The 17723-nt window shown below is 42.3% G+C and overlaps 1 protein-coding gene across 6 annotated transcripts in view; it reads right to left on the bottom strand.

Annotated features, from left to right (window-relative positions):
- Positions 1–17723, bottom strand: part of SUGT1 (SGT1 homolog, MIS12 kinetochore complex assembly cochaperone) — a 188808-nt gene that overhangs the window by 134195 nt on the left and 36890 nt on the right. For 5 of the 6 annotated variants that reach the window (XM_073580339.1, XM_073580341.1, XM_073580338.1 and 2 more), the window contains 2 exons: positions 9808–9877; positions 5930–6000 (listed from right to left, as the gene is read on the bottom strand). The exons of the other annotated variant lie outside the window; for it this stretch is intronic. In XM_073580339.1, coding sequence (XP_073436440.1) covers positions 5930–6000; positions 9808–9877 — 141 coding nt within the window. The remainder of the gene's footprint in view (positions 1–5929; positions 6001–9807; positions 9878–17723) is intronic. 6 annotated transcript variants of the gene reach the window in all.

The following is a 17723-nucleotide window of genomic DNA, read 5'->3' as shown; positions in this document are numbered from 1 at the left end:
TGGACACAGGGTGAGGGTAAAACAATGTGGCAATACTTTATTGAAACACAACACCCAATAGCAAACAGAACAATCCCAGCAATTACCCCTGGATGGTGCACATTACAGGGTCTCACCCTTCCCTTCCGCTGACTCGTTGGGATAATGGTAGATGTTGTGTCCGAGCTCCCAGGGTCGTTACTCCACCTGTGATACGCATGCAGAGAGAAGCTAACAACAAGCGTAGGGAAATAACCGAGAGCAGTCCTGTGTTCTTTCAGCCGGGTCCGAAGTACCCTGAGCCGAGATCCTGAAGATTGACCCCAACCAGAAAAAGTCTCTTTTATACCCGAGGCAGGTGATCCATTGTCAGATTTACCCAGTGTCCTTCAGTCCACCCTCACAGCCTTTCGCTATCTACATTCAAAGTCAACAAACTGGTTATAGAAAGTACACAATTAGCATATCAGCAAAAATAAACACAGATAAACACGCTATGTACAAGTCGCTATTACACAGTATGTTAAGTGGCATGCAAGTCAGTATTTTTGACCCACCAAGACAAACACTTAAAGCCACAAGCCAATATACAGATAAAAAGTCAATTCTTCTTGGTTTGCAAAAACATGATTGTCTGGGAAATTAAGATACAATCTGGTTTCTTCACAGATGAACTGAACTGGGGCTGTTTTGCAGATTCAGGACCTGGAAAACTTGTTGTGGTAAATGGAACCATGAATTCTACGGTTTACCAAAAAATCCTGAAGAAGAATGTCCGACCGTCTGATAGTGACCTCAGGCTGAAGCGCACTTGGGCTATGGAGAAGGACAATGATCCAAAACACACCAGCAAGTTCACCTCTGAATGGCTTAAAAAAAATAAAAATAATCAGATTGAGGTGATGTAGCATTACTTTAAAAAGGTGGTTCAGGCTCAGAAACCCTCCAATGTGAATAAATTACAATAAGTCTGCAATGATGAGGGAGCCAAAATTCCTCCAGAGCATTGTAAAAGACTCACTGCTATTTATCGCAAACGCTTAATTCCAGTTGTTGCTGCTAACGGTGGCCAAACCAGTTATTAGGTTTAGGAGGCAATCACTTTTTCACAGAGGGCCCTGTAGGTTTGGATTTCTTTTTCCCTTAATAATATTGTGATTACTTGTGTTATCTTGGTCTAATATTTAAATTTGGTGATCTGAAACATTTAAGAGTGACAAACAGCAAAAGAATAGGAAATTAGGAAGGGGCCAAACAATTTTTCACACAATTGTACTGTCAGGAACACCGCACTACACTTGCTCACTGAGCCAGTGCGCATGTCCACAAAAAAACGTGCTCAAAGATACATATGGAGCAGGGCAGCAGCGGTGGCAATGCATGCTTCAAACTATCAGGACCTGAAGCAAGTGACGGCTGGGGGCGTGGCCTAAGCTCCACAAAGCTAGGAGCTGCAGGGAAACTCCTAAAAAGGTAACTACGCGACAAGTTACCAAGGGGCATAGACAGGGGCGGAAACCAGATCAAGCCGGGGTCAATGCACGAGATAGCAGGACAGTACCAAAGGGTTAGACAGAGCGGATAGTCAGGACGTAGCAATAGATCAGAAAACCAGAACGGGCAATAGACGGTACAATAGGGGCAAACGGTACCGGAGTAACAATAGCCAAGCCAGGAGGTCAGAACCAGAGAAGACAATAGTACCTAAAACGAGAGACGGAGTTCAGAGTGAGGGGACAGGCCGGGTCATACACGGGAATCAAACAAGCAATGCAGTACACGCACACCAGGGGGGTCGGTCAGACACACAGCCAGAATAACAGAATAGCTGACAGAGAATGCTAGTCTGGAGTGAGTATAAATGCCCCTCCCAGATCCAAAGAGTGGCCGGCAAAAGTTAACCCTGTGAGAACAGGACATTAACCATGTCCTAACCATGACATGTACCTCCTGAGCATACGTGGCCCACAGGAGACACAAACACTACGTGCATGACTGCCAAGACCATTCAGGCAGCAGCAGTGCCAATGTTACCACAGCAGCCATGTCAACCAAGACCAGCAGTGAGCACAAGGAGGAAGCGCTGGAGTAGCAGAAGGCAGGCACGGCAGATTTTGCCATTTTCAAGAAGGCTGTGTTTCGGAAATTGAAATATGAAACTGAACAAACCCTTTAATTGAAATCTAATATTTTTCATATACTTAAAAAGTCCTTAAACAGTTCAAGACCGGTACATTCACCCCCCTACCCCACCCTGTTCTTAACCAGGTACATTTTTGGGGTCTTTTTATAAAAAAATGTGGGGGATAATCTTTATGTTTTTGTCGTAATCTCTTTTTGTTTTGCTTTGTTGTTTTTGTTTTTTTTTGGGGGGGGGGGGATATCAAGCAAAATGCATATATGTTTTCCACTTTTTTATGACCACAAAGGGCCATTTAAATACATTTTAAAGTTTGTTCCCCTTTCTGTAAATATTTTTATATATCCGACACATGGGATTTTTTTACAGTGATGGGGTTAGTAATAATGATGTGGATTGACAATGGTGCTTTTTTCTTATTTATTTTTCCTGCTACTTATGTATTTTTCATTTATGTTACATATTGTGCCCACAATAAGGTCATAAAAAAAATTTGGTGGGTATTTCAACATTTCACATTTTTTTTTGTCATCCAATTTCCCCAGAAACTGGGGTTGGTACAATATCCCCAGTTATAGGCAAATTCAGCCTCCTGGCTAATTAGTAGAATTGATAGGGTCTACTAAAACTCAGCAGCTCCTGCTCTCTAAGGGTGTGTGCACACGTTGCGGATTCTGCTGCGGTTCCGCAGCGGTTTTGGCCGCTGCGGGTCCGCAGCAGTTTTTGCTGCGGTGTACAGTACCATTATTCCCTATGGAAAAAAAAAAAAACGCAGTGCAGACGGTGCGGATTTTTTCACGCGGTTTTTCTGCAGTTTTGAAAGAATTGACACGTCAATTCTTTCTGCGGCTTCCGCTGCGGTTTGCCATCTCCTCCATTGAGGAGATGAAAAACCGCAGGGCAAAACCGCAGAGCAATCCGCAGGTCTTTTGACCTGCAGATTTACCTGCGGATTTTATAAAATCTGCGCGGCCAAATCCGCACTGGAATCCGCAGCGTGTGCACGTACCCTAACTCTTTACCTAGATCCAGATTACAGAATTCGGAGGAGAAAGCACTGTCGGCGTTTCCTATATGGTATATACAGCACAGGTTCAGCGCTTTGTATACAGCCATTGGGAAGGCAGAGATGGTAACAAAACATGTGTCAGAGAGCCAGTTTACCACTCCGCAGCTTCACAATCTCATGCAGCTGCTATAATATGCAGTGATGTTTTAGAACCCTCACTGAAGACTATAATGTGGACAGTCCGGATGTTTTAAGTTTGTGAGCGGTGCAGAAGTAGTTAAAAGTCTTCTTTTAAAAGATTGTTTCCAGGACCCTTTTTTTGTTAATTTAGAAAGAAAAAAAAAATCTAATAAAACATTGGGGCTGCAACTACTCCCTGCAGCATCCATCGCCCCTCCTGGAATAGGACATCATTAGGGGGCAGCGCTGCAGTTCCTCACTAGATCCTTGCATCACTGCCCTCTCTGAAGAGGTCCTGGATCCTGGAGGATGGACGATGTGGCAGATGAGAGTGCATTGCCGGCATTCTGCTTCTATCTCCCCCGCCATAACTTCTGTGAGAGAAGACATCAGAAGCAGTGACACCAGCGCTGCCCCCACAGCTTTTAGCACCACCCTTAAATGAATAGTTATCAGAGGGCAACACTGGTGTCACTGAATAAATAAATAAATGGAGTTGCGGATGAGCATGTGCACTGCCGCTCAATTCTTTGGGGAAAAAAGTTGCCGTTCTGCCTGTGTGGGAACCAGAGGTTGGAACCCTAGAGGTTAAAAAGTTATCACTGATCTTGTGGATAGTTTAGGGAGCATGTAATATGCAGGCAGCAGTGTTGTGTATATACTGTAATGTGTATGCTATAAAGTTATATATACAGAACACACGATACAGAGAAAAACAATACATCTATGACTATCCTATCCTACCCTAGTGCATTAAAATTAGTGATATTGACCCCGTCCACAAGGCCTCTCTGACCTTTCCCAGCGACTGTGCACTGCAGTACTTTGCTCTGCCCTCAACAGGGAAGAAAAGTACACCTGTGCAGAAATGCAATGCCGGAAGAAAGGAAGCAAGCAGGAGGGAGGCGGCGCAAGAAGATGGGAGGCGCTGGACCCAGACCTGCGACACCCATCGGACCGCTAAATTTACCCAATGAGGTTGGGGGCAGTAAGTCATTCCCTTACTTAAGTTCTGGGATTTTAACCCCTTGGTAACAGAGCCAATTTGGCACTTAATGAACAAGTCCATTTTTACAATTCTGACCACTGTCACTTTATGAAGTTATAGATCTGGAACGCCACAACGGATCCCGCTGATTCTGATTTTTTTGTGACATATTGTACTTCATGTTAGTGGTAAAAAATTTTCGATATAACTTGCATTTATTTATGAAAAAAACGGAAATTTGGCCAAAATTTTGAAAATTTTGCAATTTTCAAACTTTTAATTTTTGTGCCCTTAAATCAGAGTCATATTGCACAAAATATTTAATAAATAACATTTCCCACATGTCTACTTTACATCTGCACAAATTTGGAAACAATTTTTTTTTGGTTAGGAAGTTATAAGGGTTACAAGCAGACCAGCGATTTCTGATTTTTCCAACAAAATTTACAAAACCATTTTTATTTTTATTTTTTTATGGACCACCTCACATTTGAAGTGAGATTTGGGGGGGGGTCAATATAACAGAAAATACCCAAAAGGTACACCATTCTAAAAACTGCACCCCTCAAGGTGCTCAAAACCACATTCTCGAAGTATATTAACTCTTCAGGTGCTTCCTGGGAACTAAAGCAATGTGGAAGGAAAAAATGGAAATTTGGAACCAATCTTTTTTATTTTCATAAGGGTATCAGAAGAATATGGACCACAAAATTTGTTATGCAATCTCTCGAGTACGCCGATACCCCGTATGTGGGGGAAAGCCACTGTTTGGGCGAATGGCAGGGCTCAGAAGGAGGGAGCACCATTTGACTTTTTGAACGCAAAATTATCTGGAATCAATGGCGGGCGCCATGTCGCGTTTGGAGACCCCCTGATGTACCTAAATACTGGAAACCCCCCCATTCTAACTCCAACCCTAACACAGCCCTAATCCTAACCCCAACACACTTCCTAACCCTAATCCCAACTCTAACCCTTACCCAACCTTAACCCTACCAACCGTAGCCCAACCCTAACCCTAGCTATAACCCCAACCATAATCCTAACCCTAGCCCTAACCCTAATACAAAAAATTACTTTTTATTTTTACCTAACTAAGGGGGTAATAAAGGGGGGGGGTTGATTTACTATTTTTTTTTTATTTTGATCACTATGATAGGGTCTATTACAGTGAACAAAATGAACCAATAGGAGAATTGGTTATGCGTCCACCATTTTCTTCCTGGAAGAAGACGCCGACGTACGGTGAATATCACCGAGGAATGCAGGAGGGTGCTAGATTATATTAGAGGAGAGAGAAATTAAATGGGAAATATCAGACTTTTTTTTTTTGCGGTCGCCGTTATTCCTTAAATAACAGTGATAGAAACACTGGGGTCGGTAAAAACCGACCCGAATCACTTTCTCCGGGATCTCTGCCACCCCGGTAGCCAAGACCCCGGGGAATTTCCTACGCTGGGGGCGCTATACACTTATTTCTCAGAACAGATAAAAAGCAACACTGAAGAATAAGTGCCCTTAACTGCTGCCGTTACAAGGCGTATCGGCGGTCGTTAAGGGGTTAAAGGTAGAGGGTAAAAATAGTGTACCAGAATGCAACAAATCCATTACATGCCAATATAGCTCTACTCACAATTTAATGTTTGGCCTTGCTTAAAGGTGTCTTGTGCAGCGGAGTAGTTCTTTAAGTGAAATTCAGCCTCCCTGTAAAATTGGGTTTAAAACAAATTAGAAATAGTAATATCACTACACTTATTTTAACAATTAAACGTTATGCTGTACCCACAGGATAGACAAAGGGATCCCTTTCGATCATGAGAACAGGGCCATGTCTCAATGAAGAAAAGATGCTTGGCCTTGGCTCCATTCATTGTCTATGGGACTGCTAACAATTCTCAAAGAGAATGGATAAGGCAGAGGTCAAACATGAGCATCTTTGCTTCATTCAGACTAGGTTCTGCAATGCTCAGTTCTTGAGACTGTGGGGGTTCCAGCAGTCAGACCACCAGCAGCAAACGTACATTATCTTTTATCCCATAAATAAAAACTATAAATTAAGCAAATACCAATATAAAAGGGGTATTTCCATCTCCAAGATCCTATGCCAATATGTAGTAGGTGTACATTTGACCACCTTGCTTTTGCTGAAATTGCCTGCGCCCCCGACAACCAATGTGCGAAAGTTTCGCACGGGACAAGCTAGTAATAATAATATTAGCAAATACATCCAATTAGAAATGTAATATAGTTCTTCTGATTCACCATGTGCCTTAACCCATGTGCAGGATATAGCAGTAGATTAGATTTCCATGGTTATGAACACTAACGGCTAACTAATTGTCACTACATGAATGGTCGTCGTATCCATGGATACCTAAGCTACTGCAAGGCCCTGCACATGAGGTAAGTGACATAAGTTATACTACATTTCTAATTGGAGGTATTTACTATTATTATGACACCTACCACAGATTGGGATAAGCTCTGGGAGATGGGAAAATCCTTTTAAGGGTTAACATTCAGGTTAAAGATGGGTCCCTGCGTACCAGGATAGGGATGGGGCCATGCATACTAGGATGAAATGGGGGCCCTGCATACCAGGATGGGGATAAGGGCGATCATTCCTGCCAGGATAGGGATAAGCGGGGAATGCATACCAGGATGGGGATGAGGAGGCATGCATACCAGTCGGAATTGAGCGGATGACATTCATCCACTCAATGCCGACTTTTATTCCCCATTGACTTGCTTTGGGGTCAGGTTTCGGACGAAACTCCGACTTTTTTTGCCCTAGTCGGACCAGTTTCATCTGACTCAAATTTTGTTTCAGTCGGGTTTCACGAAACCCGATCCGACCAAAGTCGCTCAACTATACATACCAGGATTGGGGGGTGAGGGGACCATGCATACCAGGATTGGGGGGTGAGGGGACCATGCATATCCCGAAAGGGGAGTAAGAAGACCATGCATACCAGGAAAGAGAGGTGAGAGGACCATGCATACCAGGATTGGGAGGGGTGAGAGGACCATGCATACCAGGAAAGAGAGGTGAGAGGACCATGCATACCAGGATTGGGAGGGGTGAGAGGACCATGCATACCAGGATTGGGAGGGGTGAGAGGACCATGCATACCAGGATAGGGGGTTGAGGGGTAGCATGCATCTCAGGATTGGGGGGTGAGGGGACCATGCATACCAGGATAGGGGGTTGAGGGGTAGCATGCATCTCAGGATTGGGGGGTGAGGGGACCATGCATACCAGGATAGGGGGTTGAGGGGTAGCATGCATATCAGGATTGGGGGGGTGCATTATTGCATTATTATTAAATCTTCAAAAATAAACTGCATATATATTCTAGAATACCCATTGCGTTAGAATCGGGCCACCATCTAGTGTTATCATAAGCACCTTTCCTGTTATGATAGCATATTGTTTATCTTAGTATTCTTCTATCAGCAGCAGCACACGGACATTGGGGTTTTATTGTATTGTATTTTTGAAGGATGTTTAATTAAAAAAAAATTATCTGATATAAATAAAGAGCCAACAAACTAGTGTTCCTTTCTAAAGGGGTTTAGCCATACCCCCACGTCATACAGGATAGCGTTCTTAAAAAGTAACCTGTGAGTTCTGTGATAAATAGATCAATCGCCAACATATTCTTAAAACAACTACATTTAAATGGAGCTTTTCCTGCGCTGATTGCACGGACTGGTGTCAGGTCTCTGGGCCCCGACCTTAACAGCCTCATACATATAAATCTTTCAAGTTGGTACCTGGAGCCCTCTTCCACATTTGTGCATTATAGTGCGATATTGCAGCGTTTAACTCCTTAGTGATCAGAAATTAACAGACATTAATGAAAGGGCTTTTTTTTTTTTTTTTTTTCATTTTTGCCTCTTTTTGCAGTTGTAATATTTTTTCATTCATGTAACTGTATGAGGGTTTGTTTATGCAGGACAAAAATCAAATTTTTCAATGCGGTTTCGAGGTACACAAATTACTATGCAATTTTACAGAAAACTGCATAGTACAGAAAAGCAGAGAACAAAGCAATTTTTGGTTTAATTTCTTTTTAAATTTTCTGCTGTTCACATTTTACATCAAATAACCTGTTGTATGAATTCTCTAGGTCATTTGGATAACTGTAGATTGAATTGTTATATGCATGTAATAAAATGTATTTGTTAAAATTATATATATTTTTTCCATTACTTTTTTTTTTTATAGATGTTTTATATGTACCGTATTTATATTTACTGCAAAATATGTCCCCCAAGATATTAAAGATCTCTGAGGAACATTTTTTTTCCCCACGCTACAGCTCTGCTATGCCAACAGAGACCCAGCAATCATGTGATGCAATGCCAATGCTTCTATTCTTAATGGCACTCGCTGAGTGCTGTGTAACAGCCAGTAGAGGAGAAGACAGAAGCAATGATAAACCGCTTCTGTCTTCCCCTCTAAGTCCCCAGCTGTGTCAGATAGCTAGAAACAGAAAAGGCCATTGTTTTAACACTTGCACTGTAAAATTTTTGATTGCACGGGGTTAAAGGCCAGGCTCATGTGCTGTATATTTATGCAGCGTTGTCATTATCTGGTTACTACGCACTTTCTTATATCAAAATGCTGTGATGATAAATATAGGGGTTATATACATGGCAATAAAAAAAAGTGTAATTTCTATGTAGTAGATTAGGGATCAATACAAGCATGCTTTTCGCTTCTTTTTTTATCCTCTTTTTCGGTAGATTGTTACATAAAATATACTTGTCAGATTTTGCTTTCTTGTTGCAAACACCCGGGCCCAGTTGTCTGACAAGATTATCATAAAGCAGGACATCCAAAGCCCTATGTAGATTGCTACAAAAACACGCGGGGCACAGAAAGGGCACTTTGAAGAAGATTACATGCTCTGCTAATACAATGACATCATGCAAATCGGAAAACCTCTAAGAGGGGAAACAACTTTCAAACTGCAGTTGCCGTGGTAACAAAGTAATCCGGCAGAAGAGTGAGGCGGAATTTAAAAATGTCTCTGATTTAAGGAAAGTGGGGGGCTTCACATCAAATGCACTCATTAAATATATCAGCGCTTTTCTGATCCGCACATTTCCTCGTGCCTGTAGCAAAGAACATAATCAGAACATCCATTTCCAAAGGACTGTGACTACTGGCAATAATGCCGCTCAGGACTGATGGAAAAGGGGAAATAGTAATTCACTTAGTTTTACATGACAGCCATCAGGGTTACAGTAAAACAAGCCCGGCGTTCATACAGCGCATGAGAACGGTTTACTGCAGGCTGAAAGTTGTGGGTTTTGTGTACCAGCGAAGCTCTGAATGATCGGTGGTCAACATTTCTCATTAGCTCATTGGTATTCCTGCTCTTTCCATAGGACAACTTCATCTATATTAGAGCAGCACTGATGAATATCCAATTTAACGCTGCATGGCCAGAGGTTTGCAGACGGTAATAAATGTAATTGGAAACTAGTCCTGACACGTACCCCTTCCTGAGGAAAGCGCTCGCATTGTTAGGCTGGAGCTCGAGGGACCTCTTCGCATCCAAAACAGCATCTGCATTAAACCAAAGCATTGAGAATTCATACACATTCCTGAATTACACTGGGAAGCCTCGCTCACCGCAAACTACATCTGCAATGGTACGTGAACACACGCAGGAGCTCGGCAGGTGGAACACCACTTAACCCCTACTAAACCCGTAGAGTAACCAGCCATACACACAGCGTAAACGCCCCGGAAACACCCGCACAGATTACAATTCCCTAAAGCATCAGCTACCTCAGTGAGCACAGTATGATAACACGACTCGCACATGATGGGAAAAGAAGCGCAGAATAGCAGCATTTAGTGAATTGAAAGTCCATAGTCATAGCTGCAGAGGGAAGATAAACGCATGCAATGATATTCCACCCTTCGCCCTTGTAGCATTCTGGGCCTTAATGATTAGGGCAATTTTTCTAATTTTTGGCATGTACTGGTCAAATGTTGTATAATTTACCGTACATTTATCATATTATTAGAGAGACCATTGCAAAAAGAGTCATTAATATTTTACCATATAGCAGGTACTGTCTTTGTAATATTGTCCCTTTTATTGCGTAGAAATAAAAATCTGTTTATTTTCTCACTGAAATACATTTTATTTAATGAATCAAAATAAAATTCCTAAATTATTTTTCACACTATAGTGAGAGGGCTCTTTTGATATGACATGCCACTTTATGTCTCCATCTATTTTTTATTCTGATTATTTTTTTTGCTTTATTTTTAAAGTATCACTCCAGTTTTGTTGTTGTTATTATTATTGCAGGGCTGGAGTGGTGCCACTAATCTCAGTTCCCTGCACCTAGTCTCATACTTACCAGCCGCCGTAGTCAGCTGTTCCCAGCACCGCTCCAGTCGGAATACAGCAGTTTGTGACCTGCCGGATCACTCCAGTGTTTGCAGGGCGAGCCAGAGATCACAACTCAATATAAGTCTATGAAAGGCAGAACTAGGCCAGAATGGGGTTCTCATAGACTTCCATGGAGATCTTGTGACCGTTACCTCTGAATTACGGTCAGTCAGAAGTTGTGGTCACAAGGTGACGGCATAGAACTGAAGTGACACTGGGAAGCGCTGAAGGCAGCAGTTGGCAAATATAATACTAGGGTCAGGTAACCAATAAGTAGCACCACTCCAGCACCGGAAAAAAATTTTAAAAAAAAACACTGGCATGGTGCTTTAAATGAGGTGTCCCACAAAAGGCTAATAAAGAATTTCAGGGAATATTTTTATATTATTATTGTTCGTATACCACAGCATACACACTTACAGGGTAAAACAGACCTGACAAGTGACAACAGTCACTGCCAAGGTTGCTCTGGATTTAGTAATGTCCAGCCGCATGGTCATGTGACCAGTCATTTGGATATAACACCATCGCTAGTACCAATAGAGTAGTGGTGACCTTCACTAAATTCAGTATAGAAAGATCGAGGGAGGCAAAAACAACTTTTCTCTTACCCTATTTTTACATCAACTGTTCTGGTATTCACTACTATAACGGCTCACACTCTAGTTGCCACCATCTTACATAGAAATGAATAGCAAGAGCGGTGAATGCACGGCCACCACTCTTCATGGCTATGCAAGCCGAAAACCTGTGAGGTGTGTGATCTGCATCTATGAGACATTTATGGCATATCCTGAGAATGCCATCAACTTCAGAGCTGGGAAAAAAACATATATGTATAAACCTATAGTGGGTACGGAAAGTATTCAGACCCCTTAAAATTTTTCACTCTTTGTTTCATTACAGCTATTTGGTAAATTCAAAAAAAAAAAAGTTCATTTTTTCTCATTAATGTACACTGCACCCCATCTTGACTGAAAATAAACAGAAATGTAGAAATTTTTGCAAATTTATTAAAGAAGAAACACTGAAATATCACATACCATAAGTATTCAGACCCTTTGCTCAGACATTCATATTTAAGTCACATACTGTCCACTTCCTTGTGATCCTCCTTGAGATGGTTCTACTCCTTCATTGGAGTCCAGCTGTGTTTAATTAAACTGATAGGACTTGATTTGGAAAGGCACACACCTGTCCATATAACACCTCACAGCTCACAGTGCATGTCAGACCAAATGAGAATCATGAGGTCAAAGAAACTGGCCAAGGAGCTCAGAGACAGAATTGTGGCAAGGCACGGTCTGGCCGAGGTTACTAAAGAATTTCTGCAGTACTCAAGGTTCCTAAGTGCACAGTGGCCTCCATAATCCTTAAATAGAATAAGTTTGGGACCACCATAAGTCTTCCTAGACCTGGCTGTCCAGCCAAACTGAGCAATCAAGGGAGAAGAGCCTTGGTGAGAGAGGTAAAGAACAACCCCAAGATGACTGTGGCTGAGCTCCACAGATGCTATAGGGATATGGGAGAAAGTCAACTATCACTGCAGCCCTCCACCAGTCGAGTCTTTATGGCAAAGTGGCTTCTCCTCAGTGCAAGACAGATGAAAGCCCGTATAGAGTTTGCTAAAAAAAAAAAAACACATGATGGACTCCCAGACTATGAGAAATAAGATAACTTTTTGGTGATAATGCTAAGCGGTATGTGTGGAGAAAACCAGGCACTGCTCATTACCTGCCCAATACAATCCCAACAGTGAAACATGGTGGTGGCAGCATCATGCTATGGGGGTGTTTTTCAGCTGCAGGGACAGAACGACTGGTTGCAATTGAAGGAAACATGAATGCAGCCAAATACAGAGATATCCAGGAAGAAAACCTCTTCCAGAGTGCTTTGGACCTCAGACTTGGCCGAAGGTTCACCTTTCAATACAATGACCCTAAGCACACAGCTAAAATAACAAAGGAGTGGCTTCAGAACAACTCTGTGACCATTCTTAACTGGCACAGCCAGAGCCCTGACCTAAACTCAATTGAGCATCTCTTTGGCACCTGAAAATGGCTGTCCACCAACGTTCACCACCCAACCTGACGGAACTGGAGAGGATCTGCAAGGAAGATTGGCAGAAGATCCCCAAATCCAGGTGTGAAAAACTTGTTGCATCATTCCCAAGACTCATGGCTGTACTAGCTCAAAAGGGTGCTTCTACTCAATACTGAGCAAAGGGTCTGAATGCTTATGGCTATGTGATATTTCAGTTTTTCTTTTTTTAATAATTTTGCAAACATTTCTACATAACCAATTAAAAATATGGCGAATCGTCACACTACCAGAAATCAAAAGGGGAGTAATACATAACTGTTCATACATGATGATAATAAAGCGGATATATCATGAGCTCCATTGGTGATAAATATATGTGGCTATAAATATAGTTAAAGGGAATCTGTCACCCTTTTTTGAGATATCATATAATGATATCATTCAATTGTGTGTCACATAAGGATTTTCTTAGTACTTTTGCTTCCCCCTGACCACGCACCTTTCATGCATAAATACCTTTTTTATATCTGTTCAGATGTATGTAAACGGTCAGGTCCGGTCCAATGGGCGGGGCTTATTTACCTACTCCCCCCCTCCCTGTCTTGCTCTACACTAGAAGAAATGCGTAGAGCAAGACAGGGAGGGGGGAGCAGGTGAATAAGCCCCGCCCAGCGGACCGGACAGCGGCAGTTTGCATACATCTGAACCGATATAAAAAAGGTATTTATACATGAAAGGTGCGGGGTGTCAGGGGGAAGCAAAAGTACTAAGAGAATCCTTATGTGACACACAATTGAATGATATCATTATAGGATATCTCAAAAAAGGGGTGACAGATTCCCTTTAAGAGCTTCCTTAATGGTACATATTTTCTTTAAATTAAGTGTAAATGAAAAGATGAAAGATATTAAAAATATCATACAGAGAACTATCATGTTTACCCAAAAACAAGCCCCAGCATGATTTTACAGGATTTTTTGAGTATGCTTGAAATATAATCCCTAGTCCAAAAGTAAGCAGCACTGTCCTTTTAATTATAGTGTGCTCGAGGAAGGGACCTGTGGTCCAGACTAATCAAAGCAGAAACTTCAGCACTATACCTGGCCCATATCTGTTTTGAATCCTTGCCGGATCAAACTAAATAACACTACAGCCAGACCCATAAGTCCCACTTGAGAAAGACAAGCCAGAATCCCTCTGAGAAGAGTCTGTACAGAAAACCACAAGTTTCAGTGGCTGCTATGGACAATAGCTGTTTCGTTTGACCAAGCTGGGGCTAGCTCAGCCGTGTATGAGTAGCCTGTTCTGTTTAGTTAACACCTGGACAAGGCTAGGGATTTATGTTTATGAGCTGGTTTTGGTGCTGTTCAAACTGTGAAAAGTAATACAAACTGCACATATTTGGACCAAAACTGCATTGTCTGTGTGAACGCTACCCAAGGCTTAATGTGTAACACAACTGGTGGATGTAATTGGGTGTGAAGTCCCATAGAGCACAGGCGATTTCAGTGAAAATATTGAATATTCTGGGTAAAGGCAGCTACAGCATTGTGAACACAGCTTGAAAGCTATTAGTCCATGTGCAGCAGCAGACCCAACAGGAAACCAACAAACTCCTGATCCAGTGGTATCGACAACAGCAGGAGTTAAAGCAGCAGCTTCTGTAGCAGCAACAGCAGTTTCAACAGCAGCAGAATCAGCAGTTACAGCAGGTCACAACAGAAGCTACAGATGGCTCTCCTGGTAGAAGCCATCCAGGCAACAGAGATGGTATCACCGGCCAGCAAAAGTGACGGTATCCAGGTGAGGCGAACAGTATGTGAGGCCTTACAAAAGAGGACTCTGTAGGATGATGTCTGCGTTTGATCGGGTGTCAGACAGAGAGAAATTGCCCCCAGAGCAATGGTGGAAAAGATCCTAGCTCCATACTTTACGAGGAAATTGGGAAAAGCTTACTACGAACTTGCCCTGCAGGATACCAAAAAGCACGACAAGCTGAAGGAGGAAGTTAAAGGCACGATTGGGCTTCTCCCTGCCAGTCCAGGCACAACGGGTGCACGTCTGGCACTACCAAAGGGACAAACTTCCCCGTTCCCAGATGTTCAATCTGTTACATCTGGTGCGCTGCCCAAGGACATCCTTAGAATGCAGATGACCATGTGAGACTTGTGGAAAGATACTTGGCCATGGAGAACTCCCTGAGCAATCAAGGGAGTCAAGGGAATTTAAGGTTACATTTCTGGAAGACCCAAAAGAAGGGGCCCAAGGCCATGTCAGAAGGGCGCACAAAGACCTAGGAGGGGGTCATAGCAAAATTCAAAGGTTACATCTTGTACCATTATCTGTAGGAGGTGTCGAGTCCTGGGATATACATCAGTCATTTGTCCCTTAACCTCGGAGCCAATGGACTTTGGCACAGACAGGAGCAACTCCTACTTCGCTTATCCTAGCAAGGGGCCTCAGGAATGACAGGTGACTGAACGGTGTCAAAGTGACAGGACTTCTGGACTCAGCGAATTTGGTGACCCTGGCAGGGGCCACACTTCCAGGGGTGAAGGTAAGGTGTATCTATGGAGACACCACGAACTATCCCCATGGCCCAGATCGAGATACGCACAGACTGTGGTTCCATGTTACACTGAGTGGGAGTGGTTAAGGACTTGTTGCATGTTATTTTTATCAGCAAAGATTTTAATTTATTCTGGTACTTATGGGCTAAATATGTAGCACCCAATAGTCCAGTATGCCAGTAGGAGTGGGCTATGGTATCAATGTCACATTCTGTGAATTTCTGTTCACTGTACTGACTAGAAAGGATGATGAGGAAGCATCCCGTGAGACCAAGATCCCTGACCAGGAGGAGTACTAGGACAAGTTTGGGACTGGCCAGCTCAGAGACTTAACAGTAAAAGGTACTCTGGAAAATGTAAATTGGGTCCCCCAGGAGTTGGGAGCCGATAATCTGTTTCCGCAAGGTGGCATGCATAATGATCTGTTGTCGTTCCTCACTAGCCCAGCGGTGTAGGAGTACCCAGGGTCCACTCATTTTATCTGAAAATAGCTGTTTTGTTTGATCGAGCTGAGGCTAGCTTAGTAGGAGTAGCCTGTTCTGTTTAGTTAACCCCTGGCCAAGGCTAGGGATTTATGTTTATGAGTTTGTTGTGGTGCTGTGCAAACTGTGGAAAGCAATAAAAGCTGCTTGTGTTTAGACCAAAACTGCATTGCCTGTGTGGACAATACTTAAGACCTAATGCCTACCAAAGAGAGTGAATCCCTACAATACATGGGAGTGGGTGTGTGACATGCGTGTGTGTGCATACCTGTGTGTGTATGAGCGTGTATGAGCGTTTGTGTGCGTATACATGAATATATTTGAATAAATGTAGATTTTTTTTATTTTTTTTACATGTGAACTATTGTTCAATGAAAAAAATAAGCCATCTCCTGAAAATATGCCCTAGCCCATCTATCGGAGCAAAAAAATATTATCAGACTGTCTTATTTTCGGGGATACACAGTATAGGAGATAAGTGCTGGCATTTATCGAGATCCATACAAACAATGCAAAAAGCACAAGGATATATTGGCCACAACGATAGCTTAATAATAAATCCCTATTTATGGATCACACTCCCACATGCACATGCCTCACATGCATTTTGCTGTCGCTTCCATCAAAGGGTAAATGATTCCGGTAATTACTATGTACTCTATATACCTTGCTTGTGAGTCTTTTGTGCACTGGCTTTTCATGTAAAAAAAAAAAAATGATCCCTATGTAGTAATTTATTACCAGGCTATCATTCTGGCTCATATATCCTTGTACTACTGGCATCTTTTGTATGGGGCTCAAATAACACATGTATGTTTCCTCATAGATTATACTATTTTACCATTTTCAATGGTTTGCATCTATATTTTATTTAAATAACTTACGGTATGTACCACTGAGGAAGCTCTTAACTATACCAACATGGAGCCCCTGATAGGCCCTTTATTACCATGTAAGACCAATTATGATGTATGCTCCCCCTTTGATTCCTTATAAGGGCTCATTCCCACTAGCGATGCAATCGGACGAGCACAATCTGGAAAAAAAATCAGATTGCACTCGCCCAATGTTACTCTATGGGGCAGCTCACATCTGCGATTATTTTCTCATGCAGATTCGCCATGCGAAAACAATGACAGTATGCTGCAAATGCACCCGAGAATCGGATCGCACTTACCCATGTAAGTCTATGGGTGTGTGAAAAACACTGCACTCGGTTATCACCCAAGTGCAGTGCGATTCCCGTGAATGCCGGCAAAGGAGGAAATGAGCACAGAGCACTGACACGCAGCTCACACTCACAGCAGAGCAGGAGCTGAGTGTCATTAGCATTTCACATCCCATGCTCTCACATCGGATGCCATACGCTAGTGGGAATCCAGCCTAACACGACGATTCTCTGCCTTTTTATTGGTTTTAATCATGTAAGTAATACTACAGTAAAGATTGTTTGTATTACATTTTGTTTTTGGTCGTCCTTTTCATAAGTTTATATACTCAGTTTTCGGTGACCATGTTCACAGTACATAGCTTGTCACATGAAGCTGTGCGGCTTAGGACATTTTTTTTGTAGGTTATTATCTCCAGCATTATTATGATTGAGTACATATAAGACAACGGTGTTCATCCACATAGAAGAGCATCCTGGGATCCACACCAACATTTCTGTATACACATTAGGGCAGATTTACAATGGACTGTACATAAGAATTCACTGAATATGACAAATGTGCATGATGACAGAACTGTGAAAGGCAAGTAATATAACATAATATAACACAGGATTTTAAAAAAAGGAGGCTGAAAAGTGATTGAGCAGAACTGGAAAGCTAAGTATACTAACAAGTTTTTGTTTTTACAGGTTTTATTCCGATCTGTTTAAAAACCGATTTAAATTAAATTTAACAATG

This window comes from Dendrobates tinctorius, unplaced genomic scaffold (genome assembly GCF_039654945.1).
Source record: "Dendrobates tinctorius isolate UK_male_01 unplaced genomic scaffold, ASM3965494v1 ptg000064l, whole genome shotgun sequence".
NCBI lineage: Eukaryota > Metazoa > Chordata > Amphibia > Anura > Dendrobatidae > Dendrobates > Dendrobates tinctorius.
This window is presented reverse-complemented; position numbering and strand designations above follow the sequence as displayed.